Source organism: Molothrus aeneus, chromosome 2, assembly GCF_037042795.1.
Source record: "Molothrus aeneus isolate 106 chromosome 2, BPBGC_Maene_1.0, whole genome shotgun sequence".
NCBI lineage: Eukaryota > Metazoa > Chordata > Aves > Passeriformes > Icteridae > Molothrus > Molothrus aeneus.
Window position 1 is genome coordinate 48,470,072 of NC_089647.1, and position 17,209 is coordinate 48,487,280.

A 17,209-nucleotide genomic window follows, 5' to 3' on the forward strand; every position below is an offset into this window, starting at 1 on the left:
GTGAAAGCAGAGATCTCACAATAATAAGTCAGTTTTATTTTTCTTTAGGTTGTTGAATGGTTTAATGGTGAATTCTTTTATATAGTTTCTGCTAATTTTTTTTTAAATCTGAGTGTGTTTCAGTGAAAATGCTGTTTCATAAATGGCATAAAAAGGGGCAGTTTTATTAAAAGACAAATGACAACAGTAACATCTGGAAAGATGCTGAAACCTAAAGTTGGGTCGCTTACATTTTGTGGAAGCTGCAAGTGTCTGCAACACCACTGGAGAGAGCTGTGTGCTGAGATAAGTTGGTACTGAATACTTTCTACTTGCTAAATCTTTGGGAGGCTTTCTTTAATAAAGTTTGAAAAAAAAACTTAGCAGTGAAAGTGAGGACTTGCCTGGCATCATTCACTAACTGATTGCAACTCTGTTAAGTTGCTTGAGGCCCTTTAGTGCACATGTGCTGGTTTTGGTATCACGTGTTAATCTTCCTTGTTCTTTTCTGAATCCTCTAAATCCACTCTATGTTGTGATGATGTTTCTTCTTGCACAGTTACCACCTGCACATCTTTTAATTTTCCAAAGTTAATATGTTAATAAAGAAACAATGCACTTTGCTGCATTTTCTGGTGTAAATTTGAAAAAAGTATTTCCTAATTTAAACAGGTTATTACTTATATATGACTGTCAGAGGACTGCCATTAATGGCATTCTGTAGTGAAACCCAGTACTTTTTATGTCATTTGTTGGACTGAAAGTTACTTTTACCTTATAATTTGGGTCTTCATTCCAGAAGACATTTAATTAGTGGCTTCTGTAAATTCTTCCTGTAACAGTCCTGTAACAGTCCTTACTGTGCTGCCTTACAGAAATGGGAAGCTAGTATTTTATTGATATGGATAATACCAGTATCTTGATTTAATGATAGTTAAGTAAACAGTGTAACATGATACATTTCTAAAAGTGAATGGAAAGTATTAGTCTAGGCATTATACCTGAATCAGTATGAAGAATAACCTGGATTTACGTAAGCACTTTTGGTCCAACACACTAAAGTCTTCTATTTTATTCAACAGCAAAAAAATTAATTTCAGCTTGCCAAATTTCAGCTTGCAGTGGCTTTTTATGGCCAAGTTATAACTCCCTAGCGGTAGATACATTATGGAAATAGGTTTAGTTTAGTGGCAGTTGGATAATGCAAGTCTCTAACACCAAAGTCACTTCTCACCTTGATCAATTGTTGTCAATCAGCTGTATGCCAGCAGGAATTTACCAGGGTATAGAGAATTTCTGTAGATGACTTAAATTGTTATGTTATTTGTGTTTTACTAATAATACTAATGAAGTAGAAAGATGCCTGCCTCTTCCACTTCTGTAAGTTGCTGAGTAATCTCTTAATGATATCTTGTTGCATCTTTTGTGGAAATTACATCTTGACAAATTTTTTCATATGTCCTGTGTTGTTGAAACAAAGTGATCTTCAAGCATTTGTCATGGTTTACATTAATTCACACAAGGATGCTACCCACTGAGGCTGCAGAAATAAAAAATGCATAAAAATAATAACAGGAAATTACAAACTGTATTGAAAAAGGAATAGAGCTTTGGAGTGAAATTTGTAGTGTAATTTATGAGATGGAAAAGATTTTGCTTCCTTGCAATGTCCCATGAGACAATTTAGGAAAATGTTTTTGTCTTCTAAACTGTTTTTGGATTGTTGATGGAATGGCCTGTGACAGTGAGAGGCCACTGGTCATCCTGCTTGGTTGTGGAGAAAGTGTTGATGAATATTTGCCACTTCTTTTCTTGGCTACATTTTCTTGTTGGGATGGTATGAACTGTGGAAATGTATATTTAGTTCTTTACATATTCAAATTTTTTTTCCATGTGAACCACTTACTAAATTCACTTGAGCTTCTAATGCCTTTGTGAATGTGAAGAAAGTGTTATTCTCACTGGCATATTAAAAAATGTCTTGCAAACCTAGATCTAAAAGTATATATATCTTAGCCTTCATAAATTTGATGTATACTTTCTTAGATTTTGTATGCATTATTTTAAAATTATCTTAAGAATAACTATATAGACAATTATATATTCAGTGAAAGTTCTGAAAAATAATAATGATGATAGAGTTTGCTAAGTTGGTCACTGTTTCTGGAGATCTTCTAAGTCCTCATGTTTGGATTCTGGATTTTTAAGAGGAAGTGATAGTAAGGCAGGAGCCAGACTTGCAAGGAATCAAGCGTTGATGTGGTAAAGTTTGCTTCATCACTTGGATAAGACTTCTACAAAACTATCTGGAGGATTTAAACACATGTATATATCTCTGGAAAGTCACTGTTGACACATGATGTCTTCATGTGTGTTAAGGCACAGTTTGTTTAATGATTAGCACAGTTAATTAAATCACCATAGGCAATGTAAACTGTCAACCAAACAAAATACAATTAAATGGAGTGTGGTTTAAGTCCTCCAGTAGATCATTGACTTAACATCCTCTAATGATATTTATTGACCTATGAAGTATATTTGCATAGATACTGAATATGCAAGATATCAATCCATGTTTTATTTGCATAATCACAGTCAGTATTTTAAAGTATTGAGCAAATAGTGTATGTGAAGTTAAGCTATTCATAAAGTTATCTGCTATATAGAAAACATCTATGAATGTTTTAGTAATATAATGGCCAGTAGACTTCGCTGGAACTGAGTAGCTGTTGGATGCTACAGACTATGTACAGAACTCATGTGTAGTTTATTTATTTGAGCTTGACCAATTTTGGCAGTGGTACTTACTACTAATTAACTCTGTTCAGATTAATTGATTGTTCCCATTTGTGGTCTGGCTGATAGTCATAATTTTACATTTTTGTCACAAGAGTTGAATGACTTTTTAATCCACCCTCATCTAATGTCCAAGAAATGTAACTTCTGCTTTTTGGTTTTTTCCGTGCTTTAGTTTTCCTGTTGTCATTGTACAAAGGGTATATGTTTTGTCATCTTTCTTCCTTTTGTCTGTAGTAGTTTCTTCCACCTCACCTCCCTTATAACTTAGTTTTTAATTTGTCACACTATTTTATACATACTATTTTTCAATATACTTCTAAAGACTGGCTCTTGGTTCCTGACTTTAGGTCTTTGAGAAATTACAATTGCAGCGGTGCTTCTGTGTTGACGCAAGCAGTTGCAGGACATCTTAGGTACTACTGTATCATCTCCATGCGTACAAAGAGTAGGGCTTGTATCTTAAATGCTTTATTAGCTTAAAATATATTTATTTTCTTCATCGTTTTTGAAGTCTTAGCTTACAGTACTGTTTAACAACTAAAAAAACCAAAGTCTGATTGAATCATGATTTTTATTCCTATTTGTTAGGACTGGAATTTGTTATATATTTGTTCAAGTTTCTTGTGACATCTGTCTCCCTTCTTTATCCTCATATAACAGCAGAAACAGGGCAGATGTTAAAGTTTAGTTTATGTGCTGGGATTCTGCATGGTGCAAAGCATTTCATGGTCTGAATTGTTTTCTTGCCTTAAAAAAGGCATTCATGTGAACATTTCCCTTTTTCATAGCATCATTAAGGTTGGAAAAGACCTCTAAGATCATTGAGTCCAACTGTTAACCCAGAGCCATTGTGTTCTCCACTAAACCATGTCCCCAAGTGCTACAACCACCTACCTTTTGAACACTGCCAGGGATGGTGATTCTACAACTCCCTGGAATGCCTGTTTCAATGCCTGACCACTCTTCTGGTGAAGAAATTTTTCCTAATGTCAAATCTAAACCTTCCCTAGTGCCATTTAAGGCCATTTCTTCTTGTGTTGTCATAGATTACTTGGAAGAAAAGACCAATCCCCACATCACCACACCTTTCTTCAGGTAGTTTTTTAGAGCAGTAAGGTTCATACCTGAGTCTCCTCTTCTCCAAGCTAAACAACCACAGCTCCCTCAGCCTCTTCTTGTAAGACTTGTGCTCTTTCCCTTCTCATGGTGTATATGGAATAGTACTGGATTTTTGAAAACATGGTGGAGAACTTCTAAAATACCATTTGTTAAAAAAAAAATAATAGAAGCTGTCAGCTGAGTCTGTTGAATCTCAAAGATGCTTTGAAAGAATTTCCTTCTTTCAAAATGCTTGTCATCTCAGACTGTTTTCTTTTGCAATACACTGAATCTATAAAAATGAATTTTAAAAGCTTTTTGAAATTCAGTCATTGAATATCACATCACTGGCTTATGGATTTTCATTTTCAAGATGTTGTACATACAGCTGGCCTTGAGGCTATTGTTCTTAGCTGCTACTGTCTTCTTTTTCCATGACAGAAGTTCACTGAAACAGCTGATGTATCTAATGTGAAATCACAGAGACTTGCATTTGGTTAGAGTCACCAAAACACCTTCCCCCCCCCCCCCCCGCTCCCAAATAAAATCCTAGATTCTATTGAGTGTTCAACACAGATTATTTTGATAAAGCTAGGTATGCACAGTTTTATTGGCAGTCCAGAAGAACAGGAACTTCTAGCAGTAGAATGTAATGAAGTTTTACTTAGGTAATTGAAGTTATAACTGTTGTGCAAGTTTGCTTAGCATTGAATTTTTTTTTTTAATGATATGTTTTGTTTTCTGCTGTTTCTTTTGAATGTTTTTGTTTCTCTCAGTATTAGAAGCTTTATAATTCTTTATCCTTTGTTCTATTTCTTAGAACCTTTTTAGAATTATTTTTGATCCTGTAAGACTAGGTGTATTAATTCTCTAGAAAATGAAGTTTATTTTTTTTCTGTACCTCTGAGAGGGATAAGCTGTGTACATTCCTGTCTGTAACCTTGGCTGGCTGTTAGGTGCTAACACTGCTGCTCTCTCACTCTTCTTGCTTAATGGAACAGAGAAGGAAATAAGAAAAATGCTCATGGGTCAAGATAATTACAGGGAGATTGTTTTCATTCTTCACTAACCTTGGTGGCTGCAGGTTTTTCACACCTTTCTTCCTAGTAACTGCTATGCAGCATTTTTTGTCAGTTCTTAAATGCATTATCACAGAGGCACTGCCAGCATCACTGATGGCTTAACTTTGGCAAGGGATGAGTCCATTTTGGAGCTGTCTGGAGCTGGCTCTGTTTGTTATAGGAGCAGCCCCATGTCTCTTCCCACAGGGGCTCTGCCTTCAGCCTCCCCCATACCAAAACCTTGCCACATAAACACAATACAAATGTTCAGTTTCATGCAGACCTTGGATGCCACTGAAGCTTAAAAGCTTGGTTGCATGGCCATTGGACATATTGGCTGCACAGTTGAACTTGACTGTATCGTATGAGTTTCAGTCTTTGAATTATTTCAAAATGTGCTCCAAATGGGACTACATCATCATGTTCTAATCAAGTTTCCACTGCATTTGATCTGATCTGACAGCTATCCACCACTGGAAAATGGAGTTTTGTTCCCCAGTTCCCTTAGTTCCCGTTCTTTCCCTTGAGTTAGCTTTGATGCTTGTCACACGCTTTTCAAAAACAATTAGGCTTGTTTTTTGAGTTGGTGAGTTTGATTGGTCCAACAAAACATCTGATGCTTTTATGCATTCTCATATTCAGGCAAGCAAGGCTTCCTTCTGCTGTGATGAGCTGTTAGAATGAATTTAGGTGTAATATATAACATCATCCCATCTGAAAGGTAGAGTGTAATATCTGTGTCATATGGCAAGAAGAGTGAACTTTATTACAATTTCTATGTGCTTTTGAGGAGTCCTAGACTTGACATGGGCTTGTCATTGCAGTGTGTTAAAGAAATATAACGGGGATAAAAGTGGCATCATATTTTAGTATTAGAAAAAGTTACTTTGTTTCCTCCCAGCTTTGTCACTGTCAATTTTTACTACAACTGCAAGCATGTGGCACTGTTCCGCTGCTGGGTGCATGTAGGGGCAGAGAAGATGACAGAAACTGAATTGACTTTCATCTGTCTGTTGAAGTACATTGCATATCATGCCTGTTGAATGAAATCTGATTATGTTTGTTCTATTCATGTTTTCCCTATTTACAAAAATAAAATTTCTTGTGCTGTATGTGTTCTTTGCAAAAAAAAAAAAAAAAAACAGCCAATGCTAACTTTTTGTTTGGTAAAAGATTAGATGAAGATGAAGCAAAATCTGTAACTTTGATTGTTTTCGTGAAATATGAACTGAAGAACACAAATCCTGATACTTGGAATTCACAGTTCAGAACAGCCATGACTGCTAGAAGTGGATCATGCTTTTAGCTAAAGAAATAAAAATATCAAGACAACGACAAAGAAATTTGTTTCTTTTGTTACGTTCTTCATTTGTAACTGCCCTGGTACAGTCTTTTTCTAAGATCCTGATTGTTCCCACACATGCCATCTAGATTTTTTCACCGTCTTTTGTATTGATTGCTTTCATGTAAGTAAAGATTTCAGTTCAGCTTCCTTCTCTAAAGCAATGAAACTCTGCATAACTTAGAGTGGATTACATGGTAGTTTTCATTTGCATCAGTTTAAAGGGACTGAGAAACCAAGTAACTGAGTTGTGTTCCTAGTTAGAATTTAGGAAGAAGATACCATTGCTTATCTGCAGTCTTTAACTTGAAAACTTGGCTTTAATGGCATAGAGGAAAGACTTGTATTTTTCATTCTCTATTTGCTGCTTGCCTGGTAGTATTGGAGAGTTAGAACTGGTGATGTGTAACAATTAACAGCACTGGTGTTTAGGCATTTTGGAAAATTGCATTTTCCAAAAGAGTAAAAATGAACGCAAAGTCCGCTTCAGATGTCTGAACACCCAAGCTACCTAGGATTTATTATTACCAAGAGATGGAAACAGATCATACAATACAGTAAGGTTCTTGGTTGCGTCTTGTAAGACATAAAGATCAATGACATTCTGAAATGAGGAGTTTTAGCTTTTTTCTGATGTGTACTTCTTGGAAGCTTTGTTGTGTCATAGGACAATCTACCTGCATATCAAAACTGTTGCTGTCTCCCACAGTATAGATTACTGAAACCAATCAAAATATTTTGTCCTTTTTTGTGTTTGTACGGGTTTGTTGGTATATTTCTAGTTGGATTTTGTTTGTCAAAGTGGGACAGATATGGTTAAGCATGAACTAGTTAAACAGCATTGTCTTGTTAATTTCTTTCCACAGTTTTAAAACCGTGAAATCATGGCTCATTCAAAGACGAGGGCCAATGATGGAAAAATCACATATCCTCCAGGAGTCAAAGAAATCTCTGATAAAATATCTAAAGAAGAGATGGTGAGAAGGCTAAAGGTTAGTAAGCAACTAATTGCTTGCAGATTAAAGTTTCTTGTAAAAGATGTTCAGTAATCCTATTACTGTATTTTATATCTGGAATGGGTATTTTTCCCCTTTGGGCTTTACCTTTTCTATGCATAGAAGGAGAAAATTGTTTGCTCTTGTGCCTTCTCTTCTACCACTTTCTTGAAATGGCTTGTTCAAAAAAGGTTTAAATACATTTAAAAATCACAAATAGAAATGAGCTGCCTTAAGTTAAAATGCTGCTTAAATTTTATTTCCGCTATTATTCTAAGTCAGTACTTTCATTGTTTTCCAGTATTCTCCTCTCTAAAAGAGAGTAATAATTTTGGAAATAATTTGTATACCTCTCAATACATTCGTTTTATGCCTTCATGCTCTTCGGTTTGTTTATAAAAACCCTATACTCGTTGTTTTAGCCTGTATCATGATGAAGGTAATTTTTGTTATACTTTAGTATATATACTTTGACTACACTTATAGTCTTTGATGTATTTCTGTCTTGAATTTCTTGACCATTTTATCTGGCCTAAGCATACAGGAAAGTTGGATAGATTTGGGAGCTAATTTTGTTACTAGAGTTCTGCATCTACCTTTGTACTCTCACAAAAAGGCAGGCCTGTATTGTGCAGGAGGAGTGCCTACAGCTTGGGCTTACCCTGTGAAACAGGAGGGAACAGATGTGGGATGGGAACCTTAAGTATTCTAACAGATGAAAGAGCTTAATTTGGAGTTTTCTGAAGAAGTAGTTTTAAGTCAGTTGGAACTACGGGTGAATTAACAAAAACCAATAAAATCCCAAACTACGAGGGTTGCTTCTTGTCTTCCCCCCAGTAACTTGTCTAGGCTTTGGGATTTTGGTTGATGGACGTCAGTGAGTATGTTGCATTCTATGATACTGAATAAAAGACAACATTTATAACTTTACATATGAATGATTCCTAAGAGAAGGAATTCTTTGTTAGCACTTGCATATTTTTTTCAGCTTGTGGAAATGCAGCACCACACTTCTTACTAATCCTTTTTCTCCTGTAGCTTAATTTCATTTTTGGCCTTGAATGTCTAGTCTCTTCTGTCATCTTGATCTGTCTTGCAGAATAAGAGGATCTTGTAAGATGTCTTGTGTTTCTTGTTAGTTGTTTATTCTGGCTGTGAATTCATTGGTGCTCAGGCAGGGAAAAAACTGAAGTATTTCTTTTATAAGAGGTTGGATGTTCCATGCTACACAACAAGTGTACAAAACTTCAGTACAAACACAGTTGCAGGTGCTAAAGAGCAGTAGTTGATAAATAAGTGAACTATTAGCCTCTTGATTTCTCTGACTGCCAAATTCATGCAATTATTAGGGAAAAAGCACTCTTCTGTGCACAAGCAGACATTCTGCTGTTTGTTGATAATGATATATTAATATAAATGCAAATTATTGAGAAATCTGAGAATAAAATGGAAAATATGCAGAGTGAATTTCTGTATTAGCATAACTTACATTGGACATTTGATGCATTTTGAATTGATGCCCTCTTGAAGTTTATAATAGATTTCAAAATGAGATAGAAACTAAATGGTGACAGTTGTCAACTAGCACTGAAGACAGAAAGAAGGTGATAAACTCTTGGAAATGATGAATAGTGTGAGAAAAGCATTTTTCCGCATTTTTTTTAATGCACAAGAACCAAGTCATCATCTAATGAAATATTAATTTTAGACCAGCAGTCTAATAATGCACTTTTCTGTCATTTTCATACCAGTAAATTCCAAAGCTTGTTTCTGTGGAATGATGTAGTAAAAATTGAATGGGTTAAGAAATATGTGCCACATCTGGAAGATGAAGCTCTAGGAGTATCAATTGTGGTGGTCTGGGTGTGATTTCAGGCTCTGGAGTCCTCTAACTTATTGCTTTGCAGGAACCTGGAAAACCATGCTAGGACAACTAGCTTGTTGTCCTTTGTTTTTCTTTAAACACTATGATGGAGTGCTCTGCAGACAGGATGACTGATCTTTGTTGTCCTGACATGTACAGATGTTCATGTTATCAGGGAAAAAACATGAAAGGTTCATTTCCAGAGTAGAAAAAACCCATACTTGTTGCAAGAAGTATGAAAAAACTACTTTTCCTGGAAATGAAAACAGTTCTGACTTGTAAATTAATTAGTGTATAAGGGCACCAGTGCACTTCAGGTCTTGTGCCTGACTGGGGAGGACTTTTTTTTTCTTGCAATGGAAGTTGTGCCTGCCTAAACTACTGATCTTCTATGCCTTTTTGTAAAGGATTTTCATATGTTTGAAAACTTCACAGCTTCTGTGATCCTAATTATGCAGAAGTTTGGAATTTTTTTGAGTTGGGCTTTCTTACTCCCTGACCAGTTATAGTAAATCTTTTGAAGGGGGGAAAAAAGCCCAACCAAACAACAAACTATAGCAAAGTAAAGTATTTTGCAGTGTTATAGGATTCTGGGACTTTACATTATTATTCTTTGAATAACATCTCTTCTTGCACTGAAGAAGTAGATGGGAGTTTTGGCTTTAATTCTCAGGCTTGTGTAATTAAGGCTTTAGTATAATTTTGTTAATTTTACAAGAGCTGAACTCCTTAAAATAACTCTGCCTCTGTGAGTCAGACAAGGAATTACTTTGTTTTGTCAATAAATTTCTCTCCTTCAGAAAGTTTTTCAAATATAAGAACCAACTAACAGTTACTAAATATAGCTTTTTCTGCTTTTGTTTTATTCAGCATGTTAAATATTTGGTGTCCCAGACTCTTTTTTTTTTGTTCCATGACTTCAGTAACTGGATCCTCATAATCCTAGCGGTCGTTTTAGTCTTGTTGGACAACATCCTTGCCACTCAGCTGCCTGGATTTATATATCCATTTGCTGAAAGTGTGGGCTCTGCTTCTGGACAGCACAGGGAATAGAATTTTCCTCAGAGCCATAATAGGCCAAAACCTGAAACTGAAAGAGAATAGGAAGAAAAAATTGTCACTGAATAGTTGAGAGAGAAACAAATATTTTTAATCAAGTTTTGCCATTGTCTGAATTTTTAAGTAACAGTCTATTTTTAAGTAACAGTAACAAGCTGTAACAGTGAATCCTGTTGCACTTCTTCAATTGTCAAACTTGATTATATGGTTTCTCAAAAAGATTTGGGAAGTCTACAACTAAGCTTTCAGTATTTCTGCTGAGGCTGTGTGTTGGTTTCGTTGATAGAGGACTTGGCCAGGTATTTTCTGTGCCCTGAAAAATGAAAGCACTGGTTGCTCAAGTAAGTACTACAGCATAGCTAATAATGCTTCTGACAGAAGTTGCAGAAGACCAGAAAAGTAACTTTTAGTAAGGATTCTGTTACATGAAGCATTTAATTTTATGTACTAATATGTGTCTGTCTATTTAGATGGTTGTGAAAACTTTCATGGATATGGACCAGGACTCTGAAGAAGAAAAGGAGCTCTACCTAAATCTTGCTTTACATCTTGCTTCAGATTTTTTCCTCAAACATCCTGATAAGGATGTGCGTTTGTTGGTAGCGTGTTGTCTTGCTGATATTTTCAGAATTTATGCCCCTGAAGCTCCATACACTTCACCGGATAAACTGAAGGTAAATAAAATTAATCTCTTTTTCCACAGCAGGTTTTTACACTCAGTGATTAATACAATTGGTCATGACTGCTTTTTGCCTCCTTTTATTTCTGGTTCAGCCTAAACAGTTCAAGATTTTCACTTGATTTTAGGATGGGATTGGTCAAGTCAGTTGTCCATGACATAAAGGGCTATATAGTACATATTCCAGTAACTTGCAGAGTTTTGGATTTGTATTGAAAATAATTATTTTATTGAACTGTTTTTGGGATTTGTAGGTTAGTTTACTTCAAAATATTGATTATATGTATAGCTTTTATCACAATCTCTTGCAAGATAGCTAGTAACTTCACTTGGGGAAATACCCCTGCATCTCCAATTAAACTACCAAGAGACAGATACTTGTATATTTATTGGTAAAGGCTCTATTGAAACAAAGATAAAGTACTTTTGTACAGAATTAAATGATATTTGATGTGGCTTGGGAAATTCTGCAATTACAGACATCACTGATCCCACTAGATGGAGATGGTTGATAGAGAAATGTCAGGTTTGAAAAGGAAGTACAGATCTGACTAATTTGTTCCAGAAAGAAATAAATTTTATATTATTTTGTGGGTTCTTTTACTTTTTAAAGTAGAACTCTAACTTAGTTCCCAACTCTAAAAATCAAACTGTTTCCCTTGTGCAGTCAGAATCTCAAGTGATGAACTGAGTTTTGGGGGAAATCTATGAAAAACCAGGTGAAAGTAACACTGAAAAATGTGTGCTTTTTTGTCTCCCTGATTTAGAAATGTGTGTGGTCTTTTTTGTTTAGTTTGGTTTGGTCTTTGTTTATTCCACAGTAGGATAAAAAGGTGGTTGTGGTGGATGGTCTATCTATTATCACTTAAGAGGAAATCACTCAATTTCTCATCTAGTGGTTGTGCCAGCAGTGCTTCCTAATTAGGGAAACAGTGCAGTTCCAGCTGCTGTAGTACATCTTTTGTTAACAGACATACTGGAGAGATAGCTAAGGATTTTTCGTAGTTCTGTTTTCTTAATTCTGAATTAGTGTGTAATCAGAGGTACAACATCTACTTCCTGTGCTTATTGATTGCACCATCTTCAACTGGAGATGAATATTAGCTTTCTCTACTGTGCTCTATTTAAGTCTGGTTTTCAGGTATCCTCATTCCTATTTCAGTTTTTAGTATATGTTTTCATTTGCTTGTTAGGCTTAGAGCTTTAATTTATCTTTCTGAGTTGGGCTAACTAAGTTCCTCCTTAGAGTAGTTGATCTACCAAATGCTACTAAGCTTCAGATTTCGTAGTGTACAATATTGGAAGGTTTACAGTACTGATCTCATACCTGAAGTATCAGAATACTACAAACATTGCTGGGACAGAACTTGGAATGGATGAGGGACTTCCATTGCCAGCATTGAGTTCTGTAATCTGTGTGGATTTCAGAATTCAGTTTCTTGATGCAGTTCTTTAAACATTTTTGAAATAAAGACAAGACAAACAATAGGGACCTTGGCCTAGGGCTGCTGGGGTAGGTTTCTTGCAAACCCATTTCTTCTGAACTCAGCTTTTGTGGTTGCAGGACAAGCTCTGATAGAAATGTCGAAGAGTTCCGTCCACTTTATGACAGAGGTAAGAGGAAGAATGCTTCCTCTTGGGTTATATCTTGGCACTATTTTTACCCAGTATTTAATATCAAATCCATACTGCAGCTGAGTCTATTCTTGTATGGGTAACACCAAAGTTAAAAATGGGAAAGGGGAGTGCTAAAAAGGCTTAATTTCTTGAGCCGAAAAGACTTAAGATTTAAGTTTTTGCCATTGCTTCAGACTCAGTGGATGTCTTTTTAACTTAGATATTGTGCAAATGGGATGCTGAGGAAAGGGATAAGAATCTCAGATTTTCCTCTTTTATGTGTATCATCAGTGTAAATCTTACATTCCTTGCTGACCATTGAAAGAGAGTTGATAACAGGGATGGAAAATGGCATGAGTAGAATAAAAACAGAGCTGGAGTAGGTTTGCTCTGCTGGGATCTCAAAACTTCTAAATTTGAGCCCTCCTCAGTCTGTGTAAAGCTTAGAGCCCAAATCTAATCTTCTGGTGGGAAGATAATCTAATTATTTATATGTGTCAATTGAAAATGACAAACAGAAGGACTGTCTACTTGTCTCTGCTGAAACATAGATTTAAAAAAGGGTAAAATGGTAGCAGAACTTCATTTATCTGAAGGTGTTCTCTGGTGAGAGCCACGACTCTGATGATTGCTGAAGCTGTTATGCGGTTAATTGGCATCACAACAGCAATCCACAAAACAAACAAAAATCCCAAACCAAAACAAAAACCCCAAAACAAACAAAAAAAGCCCCAAAACAAAACCAAATAATATCCCTAAAGTTGAAGTGTGAGCACTTTTGTTTTTGAAATCTGGATTCTAGTGTAGACTTGCTTTATGCAGTCTCATGTGAATACCTATTGTCCAGTTGTGAAATTATTGTAGTTTTTTGGCTGCAGCCAAAGTTTATTTTAGCCTGTGTTTTGAATTTATAAATGCATGTTCAAGTGGTATGTTGTGTGTGCTTAAAAGAGGGAACAATGTGCTTAAAGGGAAAAATGTTTGGTCATAGTACACGAGATATTAAAAATTAGTGAGTACTTCTGAGTTTAGTCTGTGTTGCTGTCTTTAAATATGAAGAGGAAAAAATAATTTAGGAGTAAATGCATACTTTTTCAAACCATGCTGTTATTTGAAGCATTCAGATGTTAGACTTACTGTGCATGTATCCTGTTCATCAATGTCTGTAGTTGTATGCAGCACAATGATGAGAATTTTCTTTTGGAAATTAGTAGGATATTTGAATCACATTCAGCAGATAAGTATTGCATACTAAGCTGTAGGGTAAAAACTGAGATACTTGGTTAAATTAACAGATTGTGATTTACCTCTACAAGTAAAGTGTACCACAAAGTAATTAACACAAAGCATGGGTTCTAAGATTAAGTAGTTTTTATGTTTGGCATTGGTCAGTCTGTCATGTGCTTCCTTTCTTCTTCATTCTTATTCTCCCCTGGGACTCAGTTTGTATGTCTTCTGAATTTTACAGAGCCAGTGTTTTCCATAAGACAGCTTTCCTTTTGGGTGGGGACTGATGGCCTGCTAGTGTTCAGGCACTGATTTTTAAAGGAGGGATTCTTCAGATGAGTTTTTGCATGGGAACTGAATGCTTCTGAGTGGTTGGAGACCATTAGATGTGTCCTTTGAGTGTTTTGGTTTAATTTTAGCTGAAGAGTCTAGAGGGTGTGCTCTGTAAAGGATCCTGAAGTATGAACCAGACTATGATCCTTCTCATCATCCTTAACTCTTAAAAATCAGTTTCAAACCAAATTAAAACGTAAATGTAGCTGTAGCTCTGAACAGTGTTTTGCTGTGCTGTTTTTCCAAGAGTTGGTGATGTCACATGTAATCTAATTCTTGATTTTACCTAGATCCACAGTAAGTGCTCAGCTTAATGATTAAGGCTGGATTCTGTGGTTATAGTGTTGGGAAAAAAGAAACCATATTCTTGTCTTTTGACTGTATATTATTCTTGGGGGGTTAGGAGAAATGGTCATTTTGAAAGTGTTACAGAAACGCCTTATAGACTATTTCTCGGATAGATTTTCAGGATTAACAGTAAGGCTCTATTCTATTTATTATGGCAACTTTTTACCTTTTGGAATATATTTCATTTACACCTAGGTTGTTAGATGAAACATAGATATAGTTGAGGCTATGAAGAGTGTTTCTGGTGATACTTATTTCTAAATATTTTGATTTAATTCTAATATTTTGATTTTTATAGTTGTTTTAGCTGGAAATTCACAACTACATTAATCTGTTAATTATCTGAATGTGAAGAAAGAATTTAAGGAGATACCTTCCTGTGTGTTTCTGTTTAGTTAATAATTGACTATTTGTTCCTTGTAACCTGCTTCAATATACTGTGTGAGACTTTTTCTGAAGGAGTCTTCTGGTTCTGAAAGTTGATAGAGGAAGCAGGAGGAACTTGGTTTATTAGTTTTTGCAAGAGATATTATCTATGTCAGTATCTTGATGACTGAGAAATGCACAAACAATACAGAGTGAACATATAATAACATCTCTTAGGAAAGATGTAGCTGCCTACTGCTATTCTCTCCTTCTTTTGAAACTGATTGTAATATGAAGTAAAAATATTAAATTCATTGTCCTGCTGAATATTAATCTCTTGACTTCTGCAGCCAGACAGTTGCAGCTGTGTTTGTCAAGTTGAATGCTTTCTTTTGGAAATGAAAAACATTTGTTTCCTTAGGAAAAGGTTACTTTCTCAACCCTTTAAAGAAATATGAAGTATTTTTAAATTACTCCTTGACATTTTCCATGATGTTTTTGTACATGATCTTCTTTTTGGTAGTGAAATAATGTCTGTCATTGCTCTGTATTTTGTAGTGACTAAATAATACAAGTAATTTTAAAAGATAATTATTATACATTTAAGGTTTAATTGCAGTTTATTGATTAACTAGCACTTTTTTCTTTTCAGGATATATTTATGTTCATAACAAGGCAACTTAAAGGTTTAGAAGATACGAAAAGCCCCCAGTTTAATCGATACTTTTATTTGCTTGAGGTAAGCTTCATAACTTATTTTATAATAATTGTTAAACATAATCTTTCAATTTAATCTTGTGTTAACTACTCCTTTTATTTTTTCCTGTTCCAACACAGAACATTGCTTGGGTCAAGTCTTATAACATATGCTTTGAATTAGAGGACAGCAATGAGATTTTTACACAGCTGTATAGAACGCTGTTTTCAGTAATAAAGTGAGTATTTTCACCTCAGATTTCACAGTATATTACTGCATGATTGAGGTCAGCGAGTTCTAACTTTTAGCATAATGAGTTGTAATTTAGTTTAAGTAAAGGTAGCAGAACTGTCAGTTTTTTCTGTTTTAATGAGACAAGACACACTGCAAATCATCTTTTTTTTCCTAAGAAACTTAGCTTTAGTTGTCATTTACTGCATTTATTTTATTCTGTTATTGAAATTGAATGCTATAGTATGCAATTCTATGGAATTTGGAGGATTATTGCTGTGAAAACATGATTCAAAAAGTAGCAGACTCTAGAAGGTACTGGTAGAGGTAGTCCAGTCTTTTCCCTTTGCCCAAACTGGGTCAGCTTGAGCAGATTGCCCAGAACTGTAGCCAGTTAGGTTTTGGGCATCTCCAAAGATGGAAAGGCTGTGACATCTTTGGGCAACCTTCTAGTGCTCAATCACCCTTTTAAATGTCTGAATGGTATGTCTTGTATTTCACCCTGTGCCCACTGCCTCTTGTTCTGTGACTGGACACCACCAGCCTGTGGCTGGTGCACCACCACCAGCCTTGCCCTGTCTTCTCAACTCCCAGCATCAGATATTTAAACTTATCATTAAGTTCTTTCCTAAGCCATCTCTTCTCAAGGCAAAAACAAAGATGTCAGCTCTCTCAGCCCCTCCTTCCATGAGAGCAGCTCCAGACCCCTAATCATCTTTATGAACCTTTGCTGGACTTGGGTCCATGATGTGTGTGTCCCTTTTGTGCTGGGAAGCCCAGAAGTGGACACAGCACTCCAGAGGAAGTCTCCCCAGTGCTGGGCAGAGCAGAGGGATGCTCTAATACGCTTTCTTTTCATGGTGGGGAAAGAGTCTTATTGCAGTAGTGAATGAGGAGAGCATGAAATTTAAGAATGATGGTCTATGCAATCAAGGAATCAAAGTATTTTGATTTCTAAGAAAACTTGTGATTTGCTGATTTTATTCCTTGTTGTTTGCCATCACCACAGGGAATATTCTGAACAGAAGTTTTACTTTACATAGATATTACACTAAGAATTCTTGTTTTTAATTTCAGCAACGGTCATAACCAAAAAGTACACATGCACATGGTTGATCTAATGAGCTCTATCATTTGTGAGGGAGATACTGTGTCACAGGAACTTTTGGATACAGTGTTAGTTAATCTAGTGCCAGCACATAAGGTAAGACTTAGTTGCTTATGTTTTGTTTTGTTCTGCTGTTTGTTTTGTAATCATGATTTCTTGGATGTATGTGTTCAGATATGTAGATCTAATTGAAAGAATGGCTCTAGCAAATGTCTTGATATTATCTGGATTTCTTTTAGCAAACAAGTAATTTTAATAGAAAATTCAGTCAAGTTTCATTGCTCTGATATACTTTCCATAAGCAAAGTATCAGTAATCTAAAAGGTTGAATATCATATGAATTTAAACACAGGGTTTTTTATGTCCCGTCAATGCTGGTAGAATGGAATAGAGAAGTTACATACAT

The 17,209-nt window shown here is 35.5% G+C and overlaps 1 protein-coding gene across 3 annotated transcripts in view; it reads left to right on the forward strand.

Moving 5' to 3' along the window:
* Positions 1–17,209, forward strand: part of PDS5B (PDS5 cohesin associated factor B) — a 99,721-nt gene that overhangs the window by 12,757 nt on the left and 69,755 nt on the right. For all 3 annotated transcript variants that reach the window (XM_066544896.1, XM_066544893.1, XM_066544895.1), the window contains exons 2-6: positions 7,146–7,271; positions 10,668–10,871; positions 15,420–15,506; positions 15,605–15,702; positions 16,773–16,899. In XM_066544896.1, coding sequence (XP_066400993.1) covers positions 7,164–7,271; positions 10,668–10,871; positions 15,420–15,506; positions 15,605–15,702; positions 16,773–16,899 — 624 coding nt within the window. In that variant the 5' untranslated portion in view covers positions 7,146–7,163. The remainder of the gene's footprint in view (positions 1–7,145; positions 7,272–10,667; positions 10,872–15,419; positions 15,507–15,604; positions 15,703–16,772; positions 16,900–17,209) is intronic.